The sequence below is a fragment of the Bombina bombina genome, chromosome 4, assembly GCF_027579735.1.
Source record: "Bombina bombina isolate aBomBom1 chromosome 4, aBomBom1.pri, whole genome shotgun sequence".
Lineage (NCBI taxonomy): Eukaryota > Metazoa > Chordata > Amphibia > Anura > Bombinatoridae > Bombina > Bombina bombina.
The window spans coordinates 580,985,625-581,009,102 of NC_069502.1; the positions used below are offsets into that span (position 1 = coordinate 580,985,625).

Here is a 23,478-nt window from a genome sequence, read left to right on the forward strand (position 1 = left end):
AAGTCCTGATTGTAACCTTTTCAATAATTGCATCTTTTCCCCTCAACTTCTATACATTTTTTATAACATTTAAGTATAAAAAGGTAGCATATTCTGTATTAAAATTAGCATTTCTAAACCACCAAAACATAAAGATAAAAGCTTTATATAAACTCTGATAAAGTGCACAGACATTATAACCCACCCTGTATTAACGTGGGGGTGAGGGGGTCGAAGAACTTCAACCCACTTAAGTGGAATTCTGATCTCTCCTTCACTCCACCAACAATAGTATTTAACATATACATATTTTACAGCTTTAAACACACCATCAATAGTAAAAGAGATTTTGCCAAAAAAACAAACATAAAATAAAATAAGATTTATCCTTTATCTCTGATCTACAGAACATTTTTGGCTCAACTATTACAGCAAAAAGCAGCAACATTTGTTTCAGGAGAAGACACATCCACCAATTTTAGCAGCATACAAAATACCTGTAACATTTATAGATACTACAGGCTTGGTAAGCATAAACCTGACAAAGTTCTCCTTATAAATGGATTTACCATAAATCCCAGAGGTAACATGTTTGAATTTACATTGCTTTCTGGCAGAAAATGTATTCATCACTTTCTTAACATAGTATGTACATAAGATTCATGGCAGTCAGTCAATGTCAAATATTTCTTACACTACAGATCTATGTTCTCCACAAACATATATGGCACTGGGCCGGATGCGTCTCCTTGTGTGACCAGGTAACTGTGGTAAAAACTTAAAGTACTTGGGCATGAGATCTAAGCAAGCATCTCGGAATTTCTTTATCCTCCAGTAGTAGATTAGTGGGTTTAGTGCAGATTTGAGGTAGCACAGCCAAAGCAGCCACGTACTTATCTCAAAGAAATTGTGCTTGTTGTAGAATTGACTGTTAAATGTTGCAACAAGGCTGTAAGTCGTGAAAGGTGCCCAGCAGATTATGAAGACAATAAACAAAACTAAAATGGTAGTGAAGGCACGGGTTTTAAAGCTGATATCAATATTCATTTGAAAAGGCTTCTGAAGGCTCATAAGACCTAACTTGCTTGCCTGACTGAGACATATGCTGTCCGGATGGCTATGTATACGAACAGCATTATGGCGCATTGTGTTCAATATGCCCATAAAGGCATAAAGCATCACCATAAAAGGGATGAAAAAAACAATTAATACAACTAATATCACATAAGCCTGGTATCCAGTATTTGTGGTGTATCCAAAGACACATTGGGGTGCTCTAGATGGTACTTGTAAGCGTGGGTTTCCAACAGCAAGAGGAAAAGCTATACAAAAAGATGATGCCCATGAAATAACGATGAGTATCTTTGCACGGTAAGGATTTAATTTGTCTTGTTTAAGCACAATGATGAGAAATCTGTCTATGCTGATAATAAGCAAGATAGCAACACCTTGTATTACAAACAACCAGAAGAACATGGCAGATACTCTGCAGAAGACATCCCCAAATATCCACTCTGAAGTGATAATGGTTATCAAAGCAAAAGGCATGTTCAATATAGAAAGGAACATGTCAGCACATGCCAGGCTTGCTAGCAAAATGTTAATAGCAGAACGCATAGCGGCTTTTTGGTAAACCATTAGACATACCACAAAGTTTCCCAAAAAGGACAATAAAAGTATAACTATCATGATTGCAGAAAGAATGATCTGCAGGGGTAAGCTCAAGGTCTCGGTCACATCTTTTGTTGGATGACTTGTAGACGTGTTCACTTGTAAAGTAGTAAGCTCAGTTGTGGTCATGGCAACTGGATTGTATTTTGGTGGGAGATCCAAGCTTCCTCGAAATAAAGGCTGAGGAGTGGTTAGGCTTAAGTAGCCATTCTCGTAGACAATGTGAGCATTAGAAGATGTAACAGGATGGGCAGGTGTAAGCATTGCTGAAAAGACCATAACTGCAAAGACCTGGAATTTTCTCGCTGTCTCTCAGCATGTACTGGGAAGTTTCATGTTCCATGGCTAAAAATCAGTTTATAATGCAGATCTGAAAATATATCCATATTTACTTTCTGGTTCATTTGTTTTGATCTGAAAGAAAAATAAATAAATAGTTTAATACAGCAAATACAATTTCTTACAATTTTATTTGTAAAAATAAAATAGCAACTAACTTAACTACCTCCTAGGAGCATGAGCAGAAACATAATACTATAAGATTTGAAAGGCTCAGCTAGGTTCTGCTGCTCTGTGCTTATGCTCACAATTAGACAAATGCAGAGATCTATACATAAGTATAAATGCAGATAGTTTTAAACACTGTCATAACTATAAACACAAATAATGACAAACACTACAAAATATATCACTAACTTGTCCCAAACTTGCCTCAGTTGAGGCTTAAAAACGTAACCTAATAATTCAAGAAGATATGTAGTAAAGTGTGGAAGTCTGACTGACATAGAAGGATTACCCAGCCCTGTTCCCTATAGGGCTTACAATGATGTAAGTTGAGTACCAGGAGAATTGGTTTTGGATGAGCAATAAACCAATGAGGTTAGGTGGTGGGTTTGAAGGGCGGATTTGATGCTTTTGATGTTGGGAATGTAATGATCTAAAATATTAAAAGATTACCCTTATCTAATGTACTCGTAACACCTGGATATCTTGCTTAATTCATGCTTGTTCAGATATTGTTATACACCTTCCAAAATCCCTGAAAGAAACAAGAGAAACATTTTTTATTCTACTCTACTTTCTTGTGCATTTTCACAAACAACCAAAGCAGTTTGCTGTAATCTTTTATTAGAAGCTGAATGTGACCAAGAAGGGAAAACATCCTGTTCACTGTGGAAGCCAGTAACCATTTAAATCTAGACCCAATTGGGCAGATTACAAGTGGCGCCTATAAAAACAGCTTTAAAGGGACAGTAAACCTTAAAAAATAATGTTATATAATTCTGCACATAGTGCAGAATTATATAACATTATTTAAGTGCTATAGTTCTAAACGCCTTTTTTACCTTTGAATATGTAAAAATTATGGCGCTTTTACAGACCCGCTCTCTGCTCTCTGCTGAGCGGGTCTGTAATATTCAGTCAGCGCATCGGGCCAGCTGTATAGTCACAGCCCGGCCTGACCGCGCCATAGCACTAAGTGCAGCTCGCTCCTGTGATAGTAGTGCTACACTTATTAAAAGGGAATATTATATTACCTCTGATTTTTATTATGTTGTTACATTTTAATAAATGTTTTTAATCCTTGATGGTGCACGAGTGAGACTTTCATACGTATAGTCTGGAGGAGCAGTGGGTTGCTGATTCGGTGCCGGTTGTCAGTGAGCTGGGACACTGAGATTCCCCAGTCTGCATCAGAGTGCTGCTTCAATTGTGAGTACAATGGCTCTACCAGATATTTCTGGGAAGTTTGGTTTATTAGCCATATTGCACACGTAATGTTTGGATGTTAACGAAAACGCAATTTGTGTTGATTTATACATACACACACATATTCATATTAGATATATGGGTATCAATAACTTTCACTTGCGCACTTAACTTTTTACTCATTTTGTAATTTTTCCTATGGGCCTTGCACCCAAACCTGTCTGGGGTTAACTGCATGTGACTCTGGGGACAGCACAGCTTCCTGTGAGTGCCATTGAGCACCCAGGGCTGAGCATGCAGCAGGGACATGGGATGTGTACCCAGTGCAGTCTGAGTGTGCAGTCCCCTTCCGTTTTTTCTATATGTCTAGGGTAATTACATAAGCCTGCGCACCCTTCGCTTGTTCCCAGTTTGTTGGATTGAGAGCTTGCATTGTTTGGCTGCTTTAGGGACCTTGACATGGTACCTGGGCTTGTCCAATTTGGCCAGATGCGGTAACAAACCCTTCCATTTTTGCTTTTAATCTTAGCTGAGAACTTGTGAGTGCTGGACTTTCTTTGTGTGTTTTTTTGTAATATGCTTGCTAACCCAGCTGCAATACATTCTTACTTTGAGCTCAAGCAAAAAAAAAAAAAAAAAAAGTAATTTAGCACGCCACTTGTAATCTGGCCCTATATAATTTTTAGTTTGTTCCACAAAACATCAACTTCCAGAGCTGCACAAAGTAAGAATGTTCTAAATATTATGAAGGAGACAAACTAAAGAATAAAAATCATATATATGATTTCACATACAAGATTTTAATGAAATAGCTGTGTGAATGCAGATAAGACTATCAAAATAGCTTTACTTGTTATTGTTCACTTGTGTTTAGGGAAATACATACCCTACTGACAGTATGTGATCCCTAAGGGCTGCAGATGAAAACTGTGGTGTACACAAACCTACAGTCCTGTGATTTGATAAATTCATGTAGGTTGTCAAACATAGGAAAGGGCATAACAGCTGCAAAATAATGCTTTTCCTATGCAGCGCTTGACAAATATGTTCAAAATAGTTTAAAAAGTTTATTTACTGAAGTTGGATTTTAAGGAAACACATGCCTCTGACATCTGAAAAAGGCTTTTTTGTGTTTTGAAGGTCACACATATACACAGTGCCTTCCACTAATATTGGTACCCTTGCTAAATATGAGCAAAGAAGGCTGTGAAAGTCTTTATTGTTTAACCTTTTGTACAAAAAATGCACAAGAGTACTCTGCTCTCATGGATTTAAAACAATTGGAAACCAACACAGGTTTATCCAAAATATAAAATAAAAAAATCTTTGTTAAATATACAGTTGTGCTCATAAGTTTACATACCCTGGCAGAATTCATGATTTATTGGCCATTTTTCAGAGAATATGAATAACACAAAAACTTTTCTTTCACTCATGGTTAGTGTTTGGCTGAAGCCATTTATTATCAATCAACTCTTTTTAAATCATAATGACAACAGAAACTACCCAAATGACCCTGATCAAAAGTTTACATACCCTGGTGATTTTGGCCTGATAACATGCACACAAGTTGACACAAAGGGGTTTGAATGGCTATTAAAGGTAACCATCCTCACCTGTCATCCGTATGCTTGTAATTATTGTGTGTGTATAAAAGGTCAATGAGTTTCTGGACTCCTGACAGACCCTTGCATCTTTCATTCAGTGCTTCACTGATGTTTCTGGATTCTGAGTCATGGGGAAAGAAAAAGAATTGTTAAAGGATCTGTGGGAAAAAAGGTAGTTGAACTGTATACAACAGGAAAGGGATATAAAAAGATATCCAAGGAATTGAGAATGCAAATCAGCAGTGTTCAAATTCTAATCAAGAAGTGGAAAATGAGGTGTTCTGTTTGATAACATACTGCATTCATCTTGTCATCAATTCTGACCAAATTTCCTGTGCCTTTGTAGCTCACACATCCCCAAAACATCAGCGATCCACCTCCATGTTTCACAGTAGAAATGATGTACCTTTAATCATAGGCCTTGTTGACTCCTCTACAAATGCAGCCTTTATGGTTGTGGCCAAAAAGCTCAATTATGGTCTCATCACTCCAAATGACTTTGTGCCAGAGGGTTTGAAGCTTGTCTCTGTGCTGTTTGGCGATTTTAAGTGGGATACTTTGTGGCATTTGCGTAGTAATGGCTTTCTTCTGGTGACTCGACCATGCAGCCCATCTTTCTTCAAGTGCCTCCTTATTGTGCATCTTGAAACAGCCACACCACATGTCCTGTATTTCACCTGAAGTTATTTGTGGGTTTGTCTTTGCATCCCGAACAATTTTCATGACAGTTGTGGCTGAAATTTTAGTTGGTCTACCTGACTGTGGTTTGGTTTCAACAGAACCCCTCATTTTCCACTTCTTTATTACAGTTTGAACACTGCTGATTTGCATTCTCAATTACTTGGATATCTTTTTATATCCCTTTCCGGTTTTATACAGTTCAACTACCTTTTCCCGCAGATCCTTTGACAATTCTTTTGCTTTCCCCATGACTCAGAATCCAGAATCGTCAGTGCAGCACTGGATGAAAGATGCAAGGGTCTGTCAGGAGTTCAGAAACTCATTGACCTTTTATATACACACACACTAATTAAAAGCAAACAGATGACAGGTGAGGATGGTTACCTTTAATAGCCATTCAAACCCCTTTGTGTCAACTTGTGTGCATGTTATCAGGCCAAAATCGCTAGGATATGTAAACTTTTGATTAGGGTCATTTGGGTAGTTTTTGTTGTCATTATGATTTAAAAAGCGTCAAAACAGTTGATTGATAATACATGGCTTCAGCCAAACACTAACCATGAGTGAAAGCAAAGTTTTTGTGTTATCATTCATATTCTCTGAAAAATGGCCAAGAAATCATAAATTCTGCCAGTGTATGTAAACTTATGAGAACAACTGTATGTGTAGCGCAATTATTGGCACCCCTATGAAATCATTTGAGAAAAATATATTTGAATTATATTCCTATTGATATTTTAACTTTTTTAGCACACATGGGTGACTAAGTACAGGAAATTGTTCAACTATGACTTCCTGTTTCAAATGGGGTATAAATATGAGGAAACACATAGGCCAAATTCCCTTAGCCATTCATAACAATGGGTAAGACCAAGGAATATAGCTGTGATGTGTGGCAAAAGGTTGTTGAGCTATAAGAAAATGGCAAAAGCATTGAAATTGCCCATTTTCGCCATCAGGGCAAAAATTTCGAAGTTCCAGGCAACTATTTAATCAATAGGTTAAAATAAGCCTCACTTTGTTAAAAAAAAAAAAAAAAAAACAGCAAAAAGTAAAATGAGAATACAGTGAATACTAAGTCAGACATGCATAAAAGACAAATACATATAAAAGCCTAAAACAAAGAAAATGAAGACAGAACACAAGAAATCTCAAAACCTTCTATTGAACAATAAAGGCAAATATACAGTGCAATACAAAATCCACAAAAAAACTGCAAAAAGGCATACAGTTAAAAATAAACTTTCATGATTCATTGAGCATGCAATTGTAAACAGCTTTTCAATTCACTTTCATTATCAAAATGTGCACAATATTTTTTATGCACACTTTCTGAAGCACCAGCTACTACTGAGCATGTACAAGCATTCACAGTATATACATATATGCATTTTGTGATTAGCTGATGGCTGTCACATGGCAGTGGGAAGGAAAATATAACTTTGAAATTTGCCAGGAAAAAAAATAATCTACTACTTACTAAGTGCTTTTGCATTGTCATTTTATTAAGCATTTGCGGATTATGGGCTAGATTTTGAATGGCAAGCTAACTATTACTAGGGTTACCACCCAGCCAGTATTTTACAGGCATAGCCGGTAATTGGCGATTAGGAGCCGGTGCCAGTATTGGTAAAATACCAGCAATGCAAAAGCCGCTTTTTTAAAATTCTATCTAATGTTCCCTCACTGTAAGGTGTGCGGGCGGCTATGCGGTCAAAAAAAATCCATGTTTGAATCCATAGTTACATATTGCTCCCATACTACTACTAGTATTAAACCGACTTTATATTAGCATTCTAAATAATGGGTGTGACTGTGACTTGGTAACGCTGGAGGAAAGACTTGCCGGTGACCTCGCAGTCTTAGTGACTGTGTGTTCATGCATGGGGGAGGGGTCATGTCAGAGTTCGGGCAGGTGATGTTGCCTAGGAGATGGGAAAACAATATGGCGCCCCGACAGCTGTGTCTGTGGTCGCTAGGACAGCGAGGGTAGCGAATTGCAGAGGTAAAGCCAGAGCATTAGAGGGCAGGGAGGGAGCTGCATTAGTACATTTTTTTCATGGTTATGTTTGGTCATATTTAGTTCAAATGTACATGCTGCTTTGTATTTAAAACACAATTTAAATAAAAGTTATCTGAAATCTTTTCACAATGAGATTTGTTTTGTACGATCTCTTTGTGGCTTCACGCTTTTATGACTCCGCCCTTTTGAGACCCCACACTTTTGTGGCTCTGCCCTCACCCTTGACCGGTATTTTTTTCAGGAAAAGGTGGCAACCCTGTTACGCACACAAGTGAAAAGGGGTTTATCACGGCTCTTTGCACGCATCGGAAGTAGTACCCGTATTACAGGTTTAAAATAAACTTGTTTGCAATTAAATTTAACGTGCGTCAAGTTATTGCGACTTAAGAGCTCTGGTTAACTGTTACGCTCGACAAAGAAGTTTCACAAAACACATCTAAATTGCATTTAAAATAAAATATTGCATAAAAAAGTTTTAAGGGCTCAAAGATATGAGGTCTCTGCAAAAGGTTTTAACAGAGATATATACATACACATGTCTAAATATTTATATATATGTGTGTGTGTGTGTGTATACAGATTTATTTATGTATATATGGATTTACAGACATATACACACATATATATATTTATATATAAATATGCATTGGAGAGAGAGAGAGAGATATTTTACAAAAAACATCAGATATATATAGATTTATTTATGAATAAATAGAGCATATTTTTCTGTGTGACATATTTAGATTTCATGTTGGGTTAGCGCACATGGTTAAATTTGGGGGGATATTTTTTTGCCCTTTTCGCTCTAATTGAGGTCTATGCAGGAATATGTTAATGTGGTCGCGATATTCTAAATTTTGGCTTTTTGCACTTGTTAGGTTAGAACTTGTGTAAAAACATTTTACTTTAAACTTTTAATACGCATGCTATCCGAAGCATGCAAAAATCTTCCTTCTAGCCGAGTTAAAGCGCAAGCGAGAGCATGAAATACCCTTCTACTCATAAAATAACCCTATGCAATTCTAGTGTATTTTAATAGTCCTTTAAATGCACAAAATATAACTAGTATGCAATAAACAAAAATACTGATCTTGAAGAGTCTAAAAACACACCAGGTAAGACGACAGATTTCTCTAAAAAAAAAAAAAAAGTTACAAACTGGTGTGCATGATTGTACTGCATATTCAAGGTAGGGGTTTGTTTTGCCAATGATTTAAAAAAGAAGCAAAATGACATTTTCATTAGGTTACTTTATATTCCTTTTTATATAGGAATGTACCTTACTGGTCTATGCAACTGCTGACTAAAATAGCATCTTGTTACTAAGTTTTTAGTTATTTCTTTTTACCATTAAGGACTTTTACGTAAATAGGGAGATTATGTGTTTGGAGGTTTTCGGGAGACCGGGTATGCAGTAAATTAGTTAGAAGGCGAGGGGGTGTTGCTGTGGGGGAAGTCATAGGTCCTGCGGGTGCTAGGGCGCAATGCAGTTGGACAGCTTGTGTTGAGGGCTGGGTCAACCATCATGTTTATTTGCAGTCGAGGGACATAGGCTTAGAGTTATTTGCAGTTTAGGACACCAGGTGAGTAGTGTTTAGAGTCTATTGTGTTAAATAGCTTATTACTAAGAGCTATTTCTTTTTTATACTCTGCATTGAACAGTATCTGCTTAAAAGGGGTTGCACAACAGGTAAAATAATTTATACAACTGCTGATCATGGTCAGGTAGTGGCGGAACTTTGCAGTGGCTATTTTGAAATTCTTCTTTCTTCATCTGCGCATTAAAAACACATTTTTCAAGTTGAGGAGAGCTGCAGCCAGCACTACCGTCACCCATATAGGAAAGAAATAGTGCGGACACTTGCAAGCAAAAGGTTTATGCATTAGTAGCTAAATCAGCTACAAAAATAGCAAACAATAGGGGGCGCTTGACAAACAAAAAACTGCAAAGGTAATACAAGCAGTTCTTATAGTAAATATGATAAAACAATTATAATCAAAGAATCATGACCCAAAGATTCAAACATAGTCCAGTATTGGACACAACATTGTCCCACGATCATAGATGGCTGCTCTCCTCTTTACACCTTGCTGGGCAGTTTTCTGGAAGATTCAAACAAAATAGAGGGGTGCTTAAGGTGCATATCAAATCGGTCATAAATTATGAGATATATTCAAAATGTCAGGGTACTCACATTTAGCAATAGTACCCTTATGTGCTAGTAGATTCAAGCCGAATGATTAAGGTGGCACAGCTCACCCACTCCCGGCAAGCAGGAACAATAAGGAAATTCTTCCAAAAGTATTGATTGGTCATAGGCTGCTAGTAGTAAATATCACACTGCTCATAGTATAATAAAAAACATAATTTATGTAAGAACTTACCTGATAAATTCATTTCTTTCATATTAGCAAGAGTCCATGAGCTAGTGACGTATGGGATATACATTCCTACCAGGAGGGGCAAAGTTTCCCAAACCTCAAAATGCCTACAAATACACCCCTCACCACACCCACAATTCAGTTTAACGAATAGCCAAGAAGTGGGGTGATAAAAAAGTGCGAAAGCATATAAAATAAGGAATTGGAATAATTGTGCTTTATACAAAATCATAACCACCACAAAAAAAGGGCGGGCCTCATGGACTCTTGCTAATATGAAAGAAATGAATTTATCAGGTAAATTCTTACATAAATTATGTTTTCTTTCATGTAATTAGCAAGAGTCCATGAGCTAGTGACGTATGGGATAATGATTACCCAAGATGTGGATCTTTCCACACAAGAGTCACTAGAGAGGGAGGGATAAAATAAAGACAGCCAATTCCTGCTGAAAATAATCCACACCCAAAATAAAGTTTAACGAAAAACATAAGCAGAAGATTCAAACTGAAACCGCTGCCTGAAGTACTTTTCTACCAAAAACTGCTTCAGAAGAAGAAAATACATCAAAATGGTAGAATTTAGTAAAAGTATGCAAAGAGGACCAAGTTGCTGCTTTGCAAATCTGATCAACCGAAGCTTCATTCCTAACGTAGAATCTAGCACAAACTTACTTCACCACCTCCATCGGAGGCAAAGTTTGTAAAACTGAATTGTGGGTGTGGTGAGGGGTGTATTTGTAGGCATTTTGAGGTTTGGGAAACTTTGCCCCTCCTGGTAGGAATGTATATCCCATACGTCACTAGCTCATGGACTCTTGCTAATTACATGAAAGAAATGTTTTTAATAAAAATGTTTCAAAACAAAGCAGTTTGTGCTAAGGGGTTTACAACATACACCCCAATGATGCAACGCGATTCTCGGCTTACAAACTCAACCGTTTTATCAGGCATCAAATTAAACAGCCGAGGTGCTATTGCTAAATGTGAGTACCCTGACATTTGACTATATCTCATATAATTGTATGAACGATTAATATGCACATAAGGCGTCCCTTTATTTTTGGTTGAATTATGTATGAGTAGGAAGCACTGTGTAGTTTCAGACTACTCAAAACAAGCAAGAGCAGTATGCACCACCATGCATGAATATGTCAGTGTAAGAGTATGAGACAGAAAAGCTAATAGAGAACTTGAGGAGAATAAAAGGTAAAGTGTAATAAAACTACATTTCAACCCACTTTAAAACACAGAATTTTAACATTACCATGCGCTACAATGTTATCCCCTGCAGCACCCCACAGTTTTCCATATAGGTCCTGTTACCTTCTAGGAGACTTTTTTGGAAGTGAACTTAATCCCTTTTGCTTTTGTGTGCCATGAGGACTTCCTTTTTGAGATTTGTGTGTAGCTAGTTTATTGCATGCTTCAAGAGGAGGAACCTCAAAAACCTACAAGAGAAGCCACAAACTGCAGCCATTTCACCCATGGTTATTGATGCTGCACATTTTAACATTTTTCTAATACAATCTTACACTTTTTCATACCCTAAAACGTACTTACAATTTTTAAGAAAACAAATATTTTATAAATTTCTAATTGGTGTTATAAGTTTGCTATTATTACAACTTTAAAAATGGGACAGTGCAGGTTATAAAAACATGAGTTCCATGATACTTCCCTTCCTGTTATATTTAAAAGCAGGCTTTGACATTACCAGAAATTCACAACCAGCAACAGTTGCCCCCAAGTCTAGAGCATTTTTTAACTTAGTAAAGTTTTAAATAGTTTACATTGCTCATTATGATAACCATAGTTACCATACGAGACAACAAATAAGTAAACAATGGCTTACTGGTTCAGTAAGGTATACACAAACATTACTAACTTAGTTCAGAATATTTTCTTAAACATCAATATTTAAGTCAAAACTGATAGTGTCTTTATCTCTGAAAAAAAAAAATCTATTACAAGAACAAATGACTAATTTAAGGAATAATTAACCAGATTAGGGAAGATTTACAGAGGACTGAGGAAAGAGAGGTCAATACAAGCAAATTTGTAAAATTATTAAAAAAAAAAATATATATATATATATATATATATTTTTTTTAATATTATCTGATGATAAATTGTATCAAACAGTTAAAGGGACACTGAACCCAATTTTTTTCTTTTGTAATTCAGATAGAGCATACCATTTTAGGCAAATTTCTAATTTACACCTTGTATCAATTTTTCTTCGTTCTCTTGCTATCTTTATTTGAAAAATGCATCTACGCTATTTTTGGTTCAGACACTGGACAGCACTTGTTTATTGGTGGGTGAATTCAGTGGCGTCACTAGGGTTGGTGTCACCCGGTGCAGTAATTTATGGTGTCACCCCCCCCCCCAGAAAGCAGACACACACAAAACACAGGCAAACACACATACAAACACTCAGACACACTTAAAACATACTCAGATGCACACACAAACACTCGGAAACACACTCAGACACACACACAAAAACACACACACAAAAACACTGAGACACACACACACAAAAACTCAGACACACACATACAAAATATGTAAACTGCACTGCATTAATTATAAAGCTCATGCCTAGAGCTGCTCCCTGGCTCAGCAGAGCATCAAATGAAAGATAAACAGAGCACTCTAAAATAAATCACTAAAGAAAAGTTTTAGGTGCAAACTATGAAAATTCTGCTCTCTGACTCTGTTCCAAGTCTGTCAGTGCACAGCCCCGGGCCGCGTGCCTACCGCTTCTTATGGCCAATCAACTCTGCACTCTGCCCACCCCCAGACCCCCCGCCCGCCTGTGTACTTAGTGTACCGTAACGGTCTGGTGGGCATCATACGTGGCTCCTTCACTTTAAAGACAGTGTCAAACAGTCATGCGGTCAGGTGCCAGGCATCCCCTCATGATTTGCCAGTTCCCGTTTAGAGAGACAGCACAGCAGTGAGTGACTCCACTGCTCCACATGTCACTGAGCAGTGAGCACAGATAGGCAGGCAGGTTTAGGCTAGCAGCGCAACTTTGCAAGCCCCACGGCATGCCCACAACATTCATAGCGAAATTGGGCAGGGGAGAAGCAAAGTACAAACAAGCAAAAGCAGCCGGGAAAACTATTTGTTGAAATTGCAGCACTGGCTCAAGGGGCAAAAAAATTGTGTGTCTACATTTTCCCTAGTCCCACCAATGTTCACAAATGCCAGCCCCTCTAATAAAAAAAAATCTATGCATCTCAACATTGTATTTCTTTGAATTTCAATAAAATAAAATAAATTTTTTTTTTTTTTTTTTTTGGTGTCACCCCCTGGTGGGTGTCACCCGGGTGCGGCCCACCCCCCCGCCCCCCCCCTAGTGACGCCACTGGGTGAATTTATCCACCAATCTGCAAGAACAACCCAGGTTGTTAACCAAAAATGGGCTGGCATCTAAACTTACATTCTTGCATTTCAAATAAAGATACCAAGAGAATGAAGAAAATTTAAAAATAGGAGTAAATTAGAAAGTTGTTTAAAATTGCATGCTCTATATGAATCACAAAAGAAAAAATTGGGTTCAGTGTCCCTTTAATGAGGGATATAGTTTTTCTTACAAAAGAAATATAACCATAGGAAAAATGTGTTCTCCTACCAAACTACTGATCTTAAAGGGATACTAAATCCCAATATTTTCTTTCATGATTCAGATAGCAGCACATGCAGTTTACTTGGTTAATTGTAAATTTCAGTTTGTAGTAATGACAACAAGGCAAGTTCATATTAGTATTAATGAACACGAGTAATATCACTGGAGATAGGCAATGCTCTTTGTTGAGATATAAACTGAAAGTGCTCTTACAGTGTTGTAGCCTATATACATAGTAACATAGTAGATGAGGTTGAAAAAAGACCGAAGTCCATCGAGATCAACCTATACAAATCTAAAATATATACAAAAAAGCTCCAGTTAAACTTAAATAATCCCACTAAAAGGTGACCCATTTAATACTAGCAATCATATCCATGAATATTGTTTAAAGACAGAAATGTATCCAAATAATTTTTAAATGTATCTAGGGTATTGGCATTCACTACCTCCTTTGGCAACGAGTTCCAAAATTTTATTGCTCTTACAGTGAAAAAACGTTTTCGTTGCAGGAGATTAAATCTCCTTTCCTCCAACCTTAAATTGTGACCTCTGGTCACAAACAATTTTCTTGGAATAAACAGCGCTTCTGCGATCTCTGTATATGGGCCTTGAATATATTTATATAAAGTAATCATGTCACCTCTTAAGCGCCTTTTTTCTAAAGAAAATAGACCCAGTTTGGCTAGCCTCTCCTCATAGGTTAAATTCTCCAATGTCCTTAATAGCTTTGTGGCCCTTCTCTGAACTTTTTCTAGTTCTGCAATATCTTTTTTTGAGATCGGTCCCCAGAACTGCACTCCATACTCAAGGTGAGGTCTTACCAGGGCTTTATATAGTGACAGAATTGTGCTTTCCTCCTTTGAGTCAATGCCTCTTAATACATGCTAGTATCTTATTAGCCTTTGAAGCTGCTGCCCTGCATTGTGCACCCATCTTTAGCTTGTTATCTATTACTTCTCCCAAATCCCTTACCTCCTGTGTTTGGCTAAGTCTTGTCACATTTAAATAATACGTTGCCTGCTTATTTTTACTTCCAAAATGTAGAACCTTGCATTTTCCTGTATTAAAACTAATTTTCCATTTACCTGCCCATACTTCTAATTTTTGCAGGTCCCTTTGTAACGAAAGTTCATCCTGCTCTGACCTAATGACCTTACTTAACTTAGTATCATCTGCAAAAATAGAGATGTCGCTATTTAATCCTAGCTCCAAGTCATTTATAAAAATATTAAAAAGAATAGGACCCAGCACTGATCCCTGGTGTACTCCACTGATTACCTTTGTCCAATCTGAGTATGATCCATTTACTACTACTTGTTGCTCCCTGTCTTTTATCCAGTTATTTATCCACAAAATAACATTTTCAGCTATCCCCAGTCCCTTAATTGTGTGCATTAATCTCTCATGTGGCACTGTATCAAACGCCTTTGCAAAATCTAAGTATATCATATCAACTGATTCCCCTTTATCTATATTTTTACTTACTTCCTCATAGAATCTAATTAGATTAGTTTGACATGATCTATTTCACATAAAACCATGCTGTTTAGAACTCATAAACTTGTTTACACGAATATGCTCATCAATATAATCCCTTATAATCCCTGTATAATCCCTATACAATGTATGTTAACAGAAGTGTAAATAAAGTTTATTTTATGTTGTTACCTCCTCCTGACACAGGAAGCAGAAGCAGTGTAGTATAATAAAGACATAGAAGCAAGAAGTGCCTGTGTGATTTTTCCTCCATCTTTATATAAAATAATTTATATATCAGGTTATCCTACCCTAATAATAACAGAATGGCAACAGGTTATGGGCCCAGGAGGGATGCAGGAAACCGATGGAGCAGACTTTGCTTTAATGGAGATGAAAAGAATTATGAACTTTGGGAGACTTAGTTCTTGGGACATCTGAGATTGCTGAAGCTGAAAGAAACCATCCTGAGTTTGCCTGCAGACAGTGAAGAGGAGGATGAAAATCACAGTAAGAATGAGGAAACATGCTGAATTAATTCAGTGTTTAGATGATAAAAGTTTGTCTCTGATTATGAGAGAAGCAGCTGATGATGGAAGAAAGGCTCTTCAAATAATGAGAGACTATTATGCAGGTAAAGGAAAGCCCTGTATAATTAGTTTATACACTGAACTAACATCTCTTCAGAAAACTGTAAATGAGAGTGTGACAGACTATATTATACGTGCAGAGACAGCCATTACAGCACTGAGAAATGCTAGAGAAACATTAAGTGACTGGTTGTTGATTGCAATGATTTTGAAAGGTTTGCCTGAATCATTTAAACCGTTTGTCATACACATTACACAGGGTGATGGAAAAGTAACTTTTGCAGAGTTTAAAACACAGTTGAGAAGTTTTGAGGATACTGAAAAATATTGCACCAGTACAAATGAAGATAATGTGTTAAAAGTGAGTAACACAACTTCAAGATTTAAAGTGAGAAATGACTAACTTTGTTTGTTACAATTGCGTCAAAAAAGGACACAGGGCCAGAGAGTGTTCAAACAATACAAATAAAGGTCAATCACTGTGGTGTAGCTATTGCAAGAGCTCAAACAAACAAAGATGCAAATTGCAGGAGGAAAAAGAGAGACAATGCCAGACAAGCAACAGATGACACAGACGACAGACACTCATTTGCTTTCAAAATTCAAGATAACCAGCTAGATGGGATAATACCAAAAGGACTACTGGTTGATACAGGAGCAACATCTCATAATTACTGATATTGGAAAGTTTAAGAACTTTGTTGACAAAACGTTTAAACCGGAGAAACATACAATGGAGCTCGCAGATGGGAAAAAGACAACAGGCGTGACACTGAGAATAGGCGATGCAGAGGTTTGTCTACTTGACAGCGAGGGGAACCGAATGATGATGACACTGAAGAATGCGTAGTACATACCTACATACCCTCAAGACATCTTTTCTGTAGAGACAGCAACAAAGAGTGGAGCATCAGTTACCTTCCAGCAAGGCAGGAATAAACTCATTCATAAGAACGGTACCAAATTCACGATCCAGAAATACAGTAGACTTTACTATCTGAATACTTTTGTTGAAAATTATGACAGTTGTCATGAATGTTATGATATTCAAATGTGGCATGAAATTTTAGGTCACTGTAATTATGATGATATTGCAAAACTACAAAATGTGGTAGAAGGAATGACAATTAAAGGTAAGATTGATAAGTCTAGTCTAAACTGTGAAGTTTGCACTCAGGGAAAATTTGTTCAGAGTAGTAGAACTAGTACATACTGATTTAGCAGGTCCTATAGAACCACAAGCTAGAGAAGGTTTCAGATACACAATATCATTCACTGATTATTATTCTGGTGCAGTATTTGTATATTTTTTGAAAAACAAGAGTGATGCAGTGTTAGCCAATTAAAGATTTATTGCTGACACAGCCCCATATTGAGTCTTAAAATGTATAAGATCTGACAATGGTACTGAGTTCGTAGCAAATAGTTTTAAGTCACTGCTAAGTAAGCAAGGCATAAGACATGAGACCTCAGCCCCTTACTCACCCCATCAGAATGGGACTGCTGAGAGAAATTCTATTGATGTGTGCTACTATTCCATCCTAAGTCCCAAAGGATGAATGCACCCAAAGAACAGCAGTAAGTCCTAATTAAAATGACCCTTACTGTCCCCTGAACTGTAAGAACAGATAATATTTACTTTATCGTACAAAAGAAAATGACAGTCGCGTACAATATTGCATCACATAGCGTCCGAAAGATACATGTAAAGTTGGGTTAAATGTAATCTCCCCTGTAAAGGCGTATTGGCAAAGAGATAAGTTGTTGCTCTAACCACTATACCAATGCAGAGCACTCACTGAGTAGAAAAAACTAAACACAAGTTTATTTCAATAATGAGGAAGCAACAAATAAACAGATGAAAAACATGTACTTATAACTAAACAGCACTGTCGCTTTAAAACTAAAAGTGACTCATCTTTGTGTCTATGACCTGCTCGATATTCCTTGTGCCATCCAAGGGATGAGAAGGACAAATAATCCCCTGCAAGACATGCAATAAATTTACAGAGAAAAAATATTACTGTCTCCTTAAATTTAAAAGAATGCCTTATCTCTGTTTTTTCAGAAATTTGCATACAAATGTTGTAGAAAATACCAATGACAATATGAACATTGTTATAACTAAATATTGCAATGAAATCCTTGCCGGGAGCCGCAGAGCACTGCTCGTGGGTCACAAATACATTTTTTGGACACTATAACTGGGCTGTAAGTCAAGGATAGCTCAGACTATTAATAGTTGTTGCTTCAGAGAAAGGATTTATGATAAACATCAATTCATAAAAACACAACACTGTCTCTTTAAACCTAAAGCGACTATGGACAATGAGTACTGTCATCCCAAGTCAACGGATGAACTGACACTGATAGGCAGGGATCCTATATGACACCTTGTTCCCTGAAAGACTGGCTCTGCCAGCATACACTGCTCAAGAGCTACGGACAAAAGTGCTGTAACTTCCGAAAACCGGAAGTAAGCGCATCTAATTAGTTTCCTCCATTGCTTGTTAACGTGTAACAAACAGCAAAGGAAAAACAACGTCCAGCAATTAAAGTCCTCCTGAGAAGTAAGGAAGTAGAAGCGGTCTTGGCGCCCTTTCTTTGGCGCTCCATGTGAACTCCGCCCTTCGTGGGCGTACCGCCAACTGTCTCCCGGTCGCCCTACACAACACATATGGCAATGTTTGCGTCTGCATATAACTTATCCTCATCCTTGTTATAAAGACACATCTGCCCTGGAGACCATGAGGGACAAAAATTTTAAGCAAATAAACCGATAGGCTACAGATTTTCAAACAGCCCATACCGGATCAAAAAAACCCTTGTGGGTTAAATTAGCTCCCGGTCGCCATTAAACATCATGAGAAAAACTCCTGTGTTCTACACAGTCACTAGGTATGACATGCAGTGGGGTAGTTTATAAAAAAAAACAACTGCCTTGCTAGATATGGCCATAATTCCCCGGGAGGGACAACAAAAACTGTCCTAATAAAGACAGGAATATGTAGATATGTGCAGCCTGTTTGTAACACCATACAAAAATACACTGCGACACGCTGTCAGGGAGAAAGCTCTTCACAGACAGAGCCCTTGCTTCCCATAAATATATTAAGTGCAGAATTCCCTGAGGTATTTATCTAGGGAAATACCCAATAGAGAAATAAAACTGCACTTATCTCTATATGCTGTCTGACAGCAAGACAGACGCAACAGGGTTCAGAGGTCCATTGGGTCCCTCCTGTAGTCCTGTAAAAAGATGGAACCTGAGTCAGATCCAGCTTAGGTCATCACAGAAAGGGCAACATCAGAATGGGAGGCGCAGTGAGAATATAATCCCACCAGTTCCCATTGCCTTAAAACCACCAGATGCTTCTCTTTTCTATTGAAGAGATTGATCTGGTCTAGGCTACACCCCAGAATAAAGTAGCACTTAGCAGCACCACTTTCAAAACAATAAACTCTTGATTGAAGAATCTAAAAACTAACACCTCACTTTACCTCTTCCTATCACTAACACAGGCAAAGAGAATGACTGGAGTGGGAGGGAGGGGATTATATATATATATATATATATATATATATATATATACACACACACACATATACATATACAGCTCTGCTGTGGTGCTCTTTGCATCCTCCTGCTGACCAGGAGGCGTAATCCCATAAGTAAGGATGAAATCCATGTACTCGTCATATCTTGTAAAAGAAACAGTATTTTGAAGCAAAAAAACTGAGAATTTGCATATCTTACCCAGAATTCTCTTGTGCATTGGTAACATTGTATAGGAGGTATTTCTGGGGGAAAGCGAGCTGGGAATCTTGCCTGGATGTGCTAATTTCCTATGCAAATATTTACATTGATTTAATTTTGAGACATGGAGGCTTTTAATTTCAGTTTTTTATCTCCCCCCATAATTTTAATGAATTTTGGTTTAACCTTGAAAATAGCTTTATCAATGCAGCAACCAGAAATCTATCTCCTACTGATGAGTTCCAAAAAGAACGAAACAGGCTGTCTAGTGAGTGGTTTCTAGTTTGCTGCAATAATCCTGTTAAAAGGATAGCTGTGTTAAAACAGTATTTTGAAGCAAAAAAAAAATGAGAATTTGCATATCTAATTTGCGGATCTTACCCAGAATTCTCTTGTGAATTGGTAACATTGTATATGAGGTATTTCTGGGGAAAAGCGAGCGGGGAATCTTGCCTAGATGTGCTAATTTCCTATGCAAATATTTACATTGAGATAGATATATATATATATATATATATATATATATATATATATATATATATATACACACACACATATACAGTATACAACAGAAGTGAGTACACCCCTGGGCAATATCACTTAAATATCAAATTATTCTAAATTGTATCACCTCTCAATAATTGCTTTAAGTTGACAAGTAGAGTATTTCCTATTATAAACAATCAAAAACAAATACTTTAGAAAGATTATATTGAAAATACAGGCCCCAAAGTAGAAACTTAAAGGGATAGTAAACACCAAAAATGTTAATTGTTTAAAAACATAAATTTAGCTTACCTGATAATTTTATTTCCTTCTGTATGATGAGAGTCCACGGCATCATTCCTTACTTTGCCAGGAGGAGGCAAAGACACCCCAGCCAAAAGCTTAAATACTCCCCCCACTTCCCTCATACCCCAGTCATTCTGCCAAGGGAACAAGGAACCAATGGTGCCGGAAGAGAAAAACAAAATTTTGGTCCGCAAATCGGAGTATACAGGCGGGAGCCGTGGACTCTCCTTATACAGAAGGAAATGAAATTATCAGGTAAGCATAATTTATGTTTTCCTTCTTAATATGAGGAGAGTCCACGGCATCATTCCTTACTGTTGGGAAAACTATACCTAAGCTCTAGAGGACACTGAATGATAACGGGAGGGATAAAAGAAAAGGCGGACCCTAATCTGAGGGCACCACAGCCTGCAAAACCTTTTTCCCAAAAGCTGCTTCAGCCAAAGCAAAAACTTAAAATTTGTAAAATATTGAAAAAGTATGTACGGAGGACCAGGTAGCAGCATTACAAATCTGATCCATAGATGCCTCGTTTTTAAAGGCCCAAGAAGAAGCCACCGCTCTAGTGGAATGAGCGATAATCCTTTGAGGAGGTCTAAATCCCGCTGACTCGTAAGCTAAGCATATAACGCTCCTCAACCAAAAAGATAAGGAAGTCGAAGAGGCCTTCAGACCCTTACGTTTCCCAGAGTAGATAACAAACAAGGCTGAAGTGTGTCTAAAATCCTTAGTAGCTTGAAGATGAAACTTCAAAGCTCTTACAACATCCAGATTATGAAGTAAACGTTCCTTCGAAGAAGAAGGATTAGGACACAAGGAAGGAACCACAATCTCCTGATTGATGTTATGATCAGACACCACCTTAGGAAGAAAACCCAAGAGGGTAGGTAGGACAGCCTCATCCGTGTGAAACACTAGATAGGGAGGCTCACATTGCAAGGCAGCCATTTCAGAAACTTGGCGTGCCGACGCAATAGCCAATAGAAAAGAACCTTCCAGGACAACATTTTAATGTCAATCAAATGCATAGGCTCCCACGGAGCCCATTGCAAAAACTTAAGAACAAGATTCAAACTCCAAGGTGGAGCGTTAGATCTAAAAGCCGGTCTGATCCTGATCAGAGTCTTAATGAAGGATTGCACGTCAGAAATCTCTGCAAGCCTCTTGTGCAGCAAAACAGAAAGGGCCTGAAATCTGTCCCCTCAGGGAACTGGCAGAAAGGCCCTTCTCCAGACCCTCCTGGAGAAAAGAAAGAATACTGGCAGCCTTGACCTTGTGCCAGGTGAAATCACGCTCTTCACACCAGAACAAGTAAGCTCTCCACACCTTATGGTAGATGCACCAAGTAACAGGCTTACGAGCCTGAATGAGAGTGTCAATAACCCTCTCAGAAAAACCTCTCTTGGCTAAGACTAAGCGCGTTCAATCTCCACGCAGTCAGAGAAGCTAGATTGTGATACAAAGGAACCCTGTTCCAGCAGATCCCTGCGACAAGGCAACCTCCATGGAGGAGATTAGGACATCCCTATCAGGTCTGCAAACCACATCCTTTGCGGCCACGATGGAGCAATCAGTATCACTGATGCTTGCCCCTGCTTGATGCGGGCTACTACATAAGGGAGAAGTGGTAACGACGGAAAAATGTAAATTAGATTGAACCTCCAAGGCACTGCTAATGCATCTATTAGCTCTGCCTGAGGATCCCTGGACACGGCCCATATCTGGGGAGCTTGGAATTGTGCCAGGACGCAATGAGATCTATCTCCGGCGCCCCCCATCTGTTGCAAATCTCCGCAAACACCTGGGGATGGAGAGACCATTCCCCCGGATGAAAGGATTGTCTGCTGAGGAAATCAGTTTCCCAGTTCCAGAATCCGCAATACTGCCCTCATTGCTAGGGAGCTCCTCGTTCCCCCCGGATGGTTGATGTAAGCCGCCGAGGTTATGTTGTCTGAAATTTGAAAAACTGGGATGAACCCAGAAAAGGTAAAGCCTTCAGGAGCATTGAAGATCGGGAGGAGAGATTCCTCTCGAGTCCACAGACCCTGTGCCTTCCTGGCACCCCAAACAGCTCCCCATCCTGACAGACTTGCGTCCGTAGTCACAATCTCCCAGGATGGTCTCAAGAAGGATGTCCCTTGGGACAGGTGATCTCGACAGAGCCACCAAGAGATCGATTCTCTCGACCGATTGTCCAGAGAAATCTGTTGAGACAGATCTGAATGATTGCTGTTCCACTGTCTCAGCATGCACAGCTGAAGTGGTCTGAGATGGAACCTGGCAAAAGGAATGATGTCCATGCAGGACACCATGAGACAAATCGCCTCCATACACTGAGCCACAGAGGGCCTAAAGGAGGTCTGGAGGGCAAGACAAGCGGAAGTTGGCTTGCGACGTCTCTGGTCTAAGGAATATTCTCATGGATATGGAATCTATTATAGTATCCAGGAATTCTACCCTGGTACTAGGAGTAAGAGAACTCTTTTCTAAGTTTATCTTCCATCCATGAGATTGATGAAGTAGAAGATCCTTTGAATGGTCCTCTGCAAGACAGGATGGTGCTTGAACCATAATGTCGTCCAAGTATGGTGCTACTGCAATACCTCTGGTTCTGGTCATTGTCAGCAGAGCCCCCCAGAACCTTAGAAAAAATTCTTGGAGCAGTAGCCAGACCGAACGGCAGTGCAATAAACTGGAAGTGTTGGTCCAGGAAGGCAAACCTTAGGAACTTGAAGTGATCTTTGTGTATAGGAACGTAAAGGGAAGCATCCTTCAGATCTATTGTGGTCATTAACTGTCCTTCCGGAACTCAGGGAAGGATGGACCTTATTGTCTCCATCTTGAACGAGGGGACAGATAGAAATTTGTTTAAACACTTTAGGTCCAGAATCGGGCGAAAGGTTCCCTCCTTCTTCGGGACCAAAAAAAAAGGTTTGAAGTGTATCCCAGACCTCTTTCCGGAAGAGAAACCGGGACAATGACTCCCAGGGAGGATAGATCCCTCACACACCCCAGAAAGGCTTCTCGTTTTTCAGGCCTTGAAGACAGGTTTGACAAGAGGAATCTGCCCCTGGGTGGATGAGAATTGAAACCTATCCTGCATCCCTGAGCGATGACCTCCAGGACCCACAGGTCTTGCACGTCCCCAAACCAAGCGTACGAAAAGAG

The 23,478-nt window shown here is 38.5% G+C and overlaps 1 protein-coding gene across 1 annotated transcript in view; it reads right to left on the bottom strand.

Annotated features, from left to right (window-relative positions):
* Positions 1–356: 356 nt before the first annotated feature.
* Positions 357–23,478, bottom strand: part of GPR63 (G protein-coupled receptor 63) — a 137,736-nt gene continuing 114,614 nt past the window's right edge. The window contains exon 3 of the mRNA XM_053710558.1: positions 357–2,064. Within this exon, the coding sequence (XP_053566533.1) occupies positions 670–1,929 (1,260 nt within the window). The 5' untranslated portion in view covers positions 1,930–2,064 and the 3' untranslated portion in view covers positions 357–669. The remainder of the gene's footprint in view (positions 2,065–23,478) is intronic.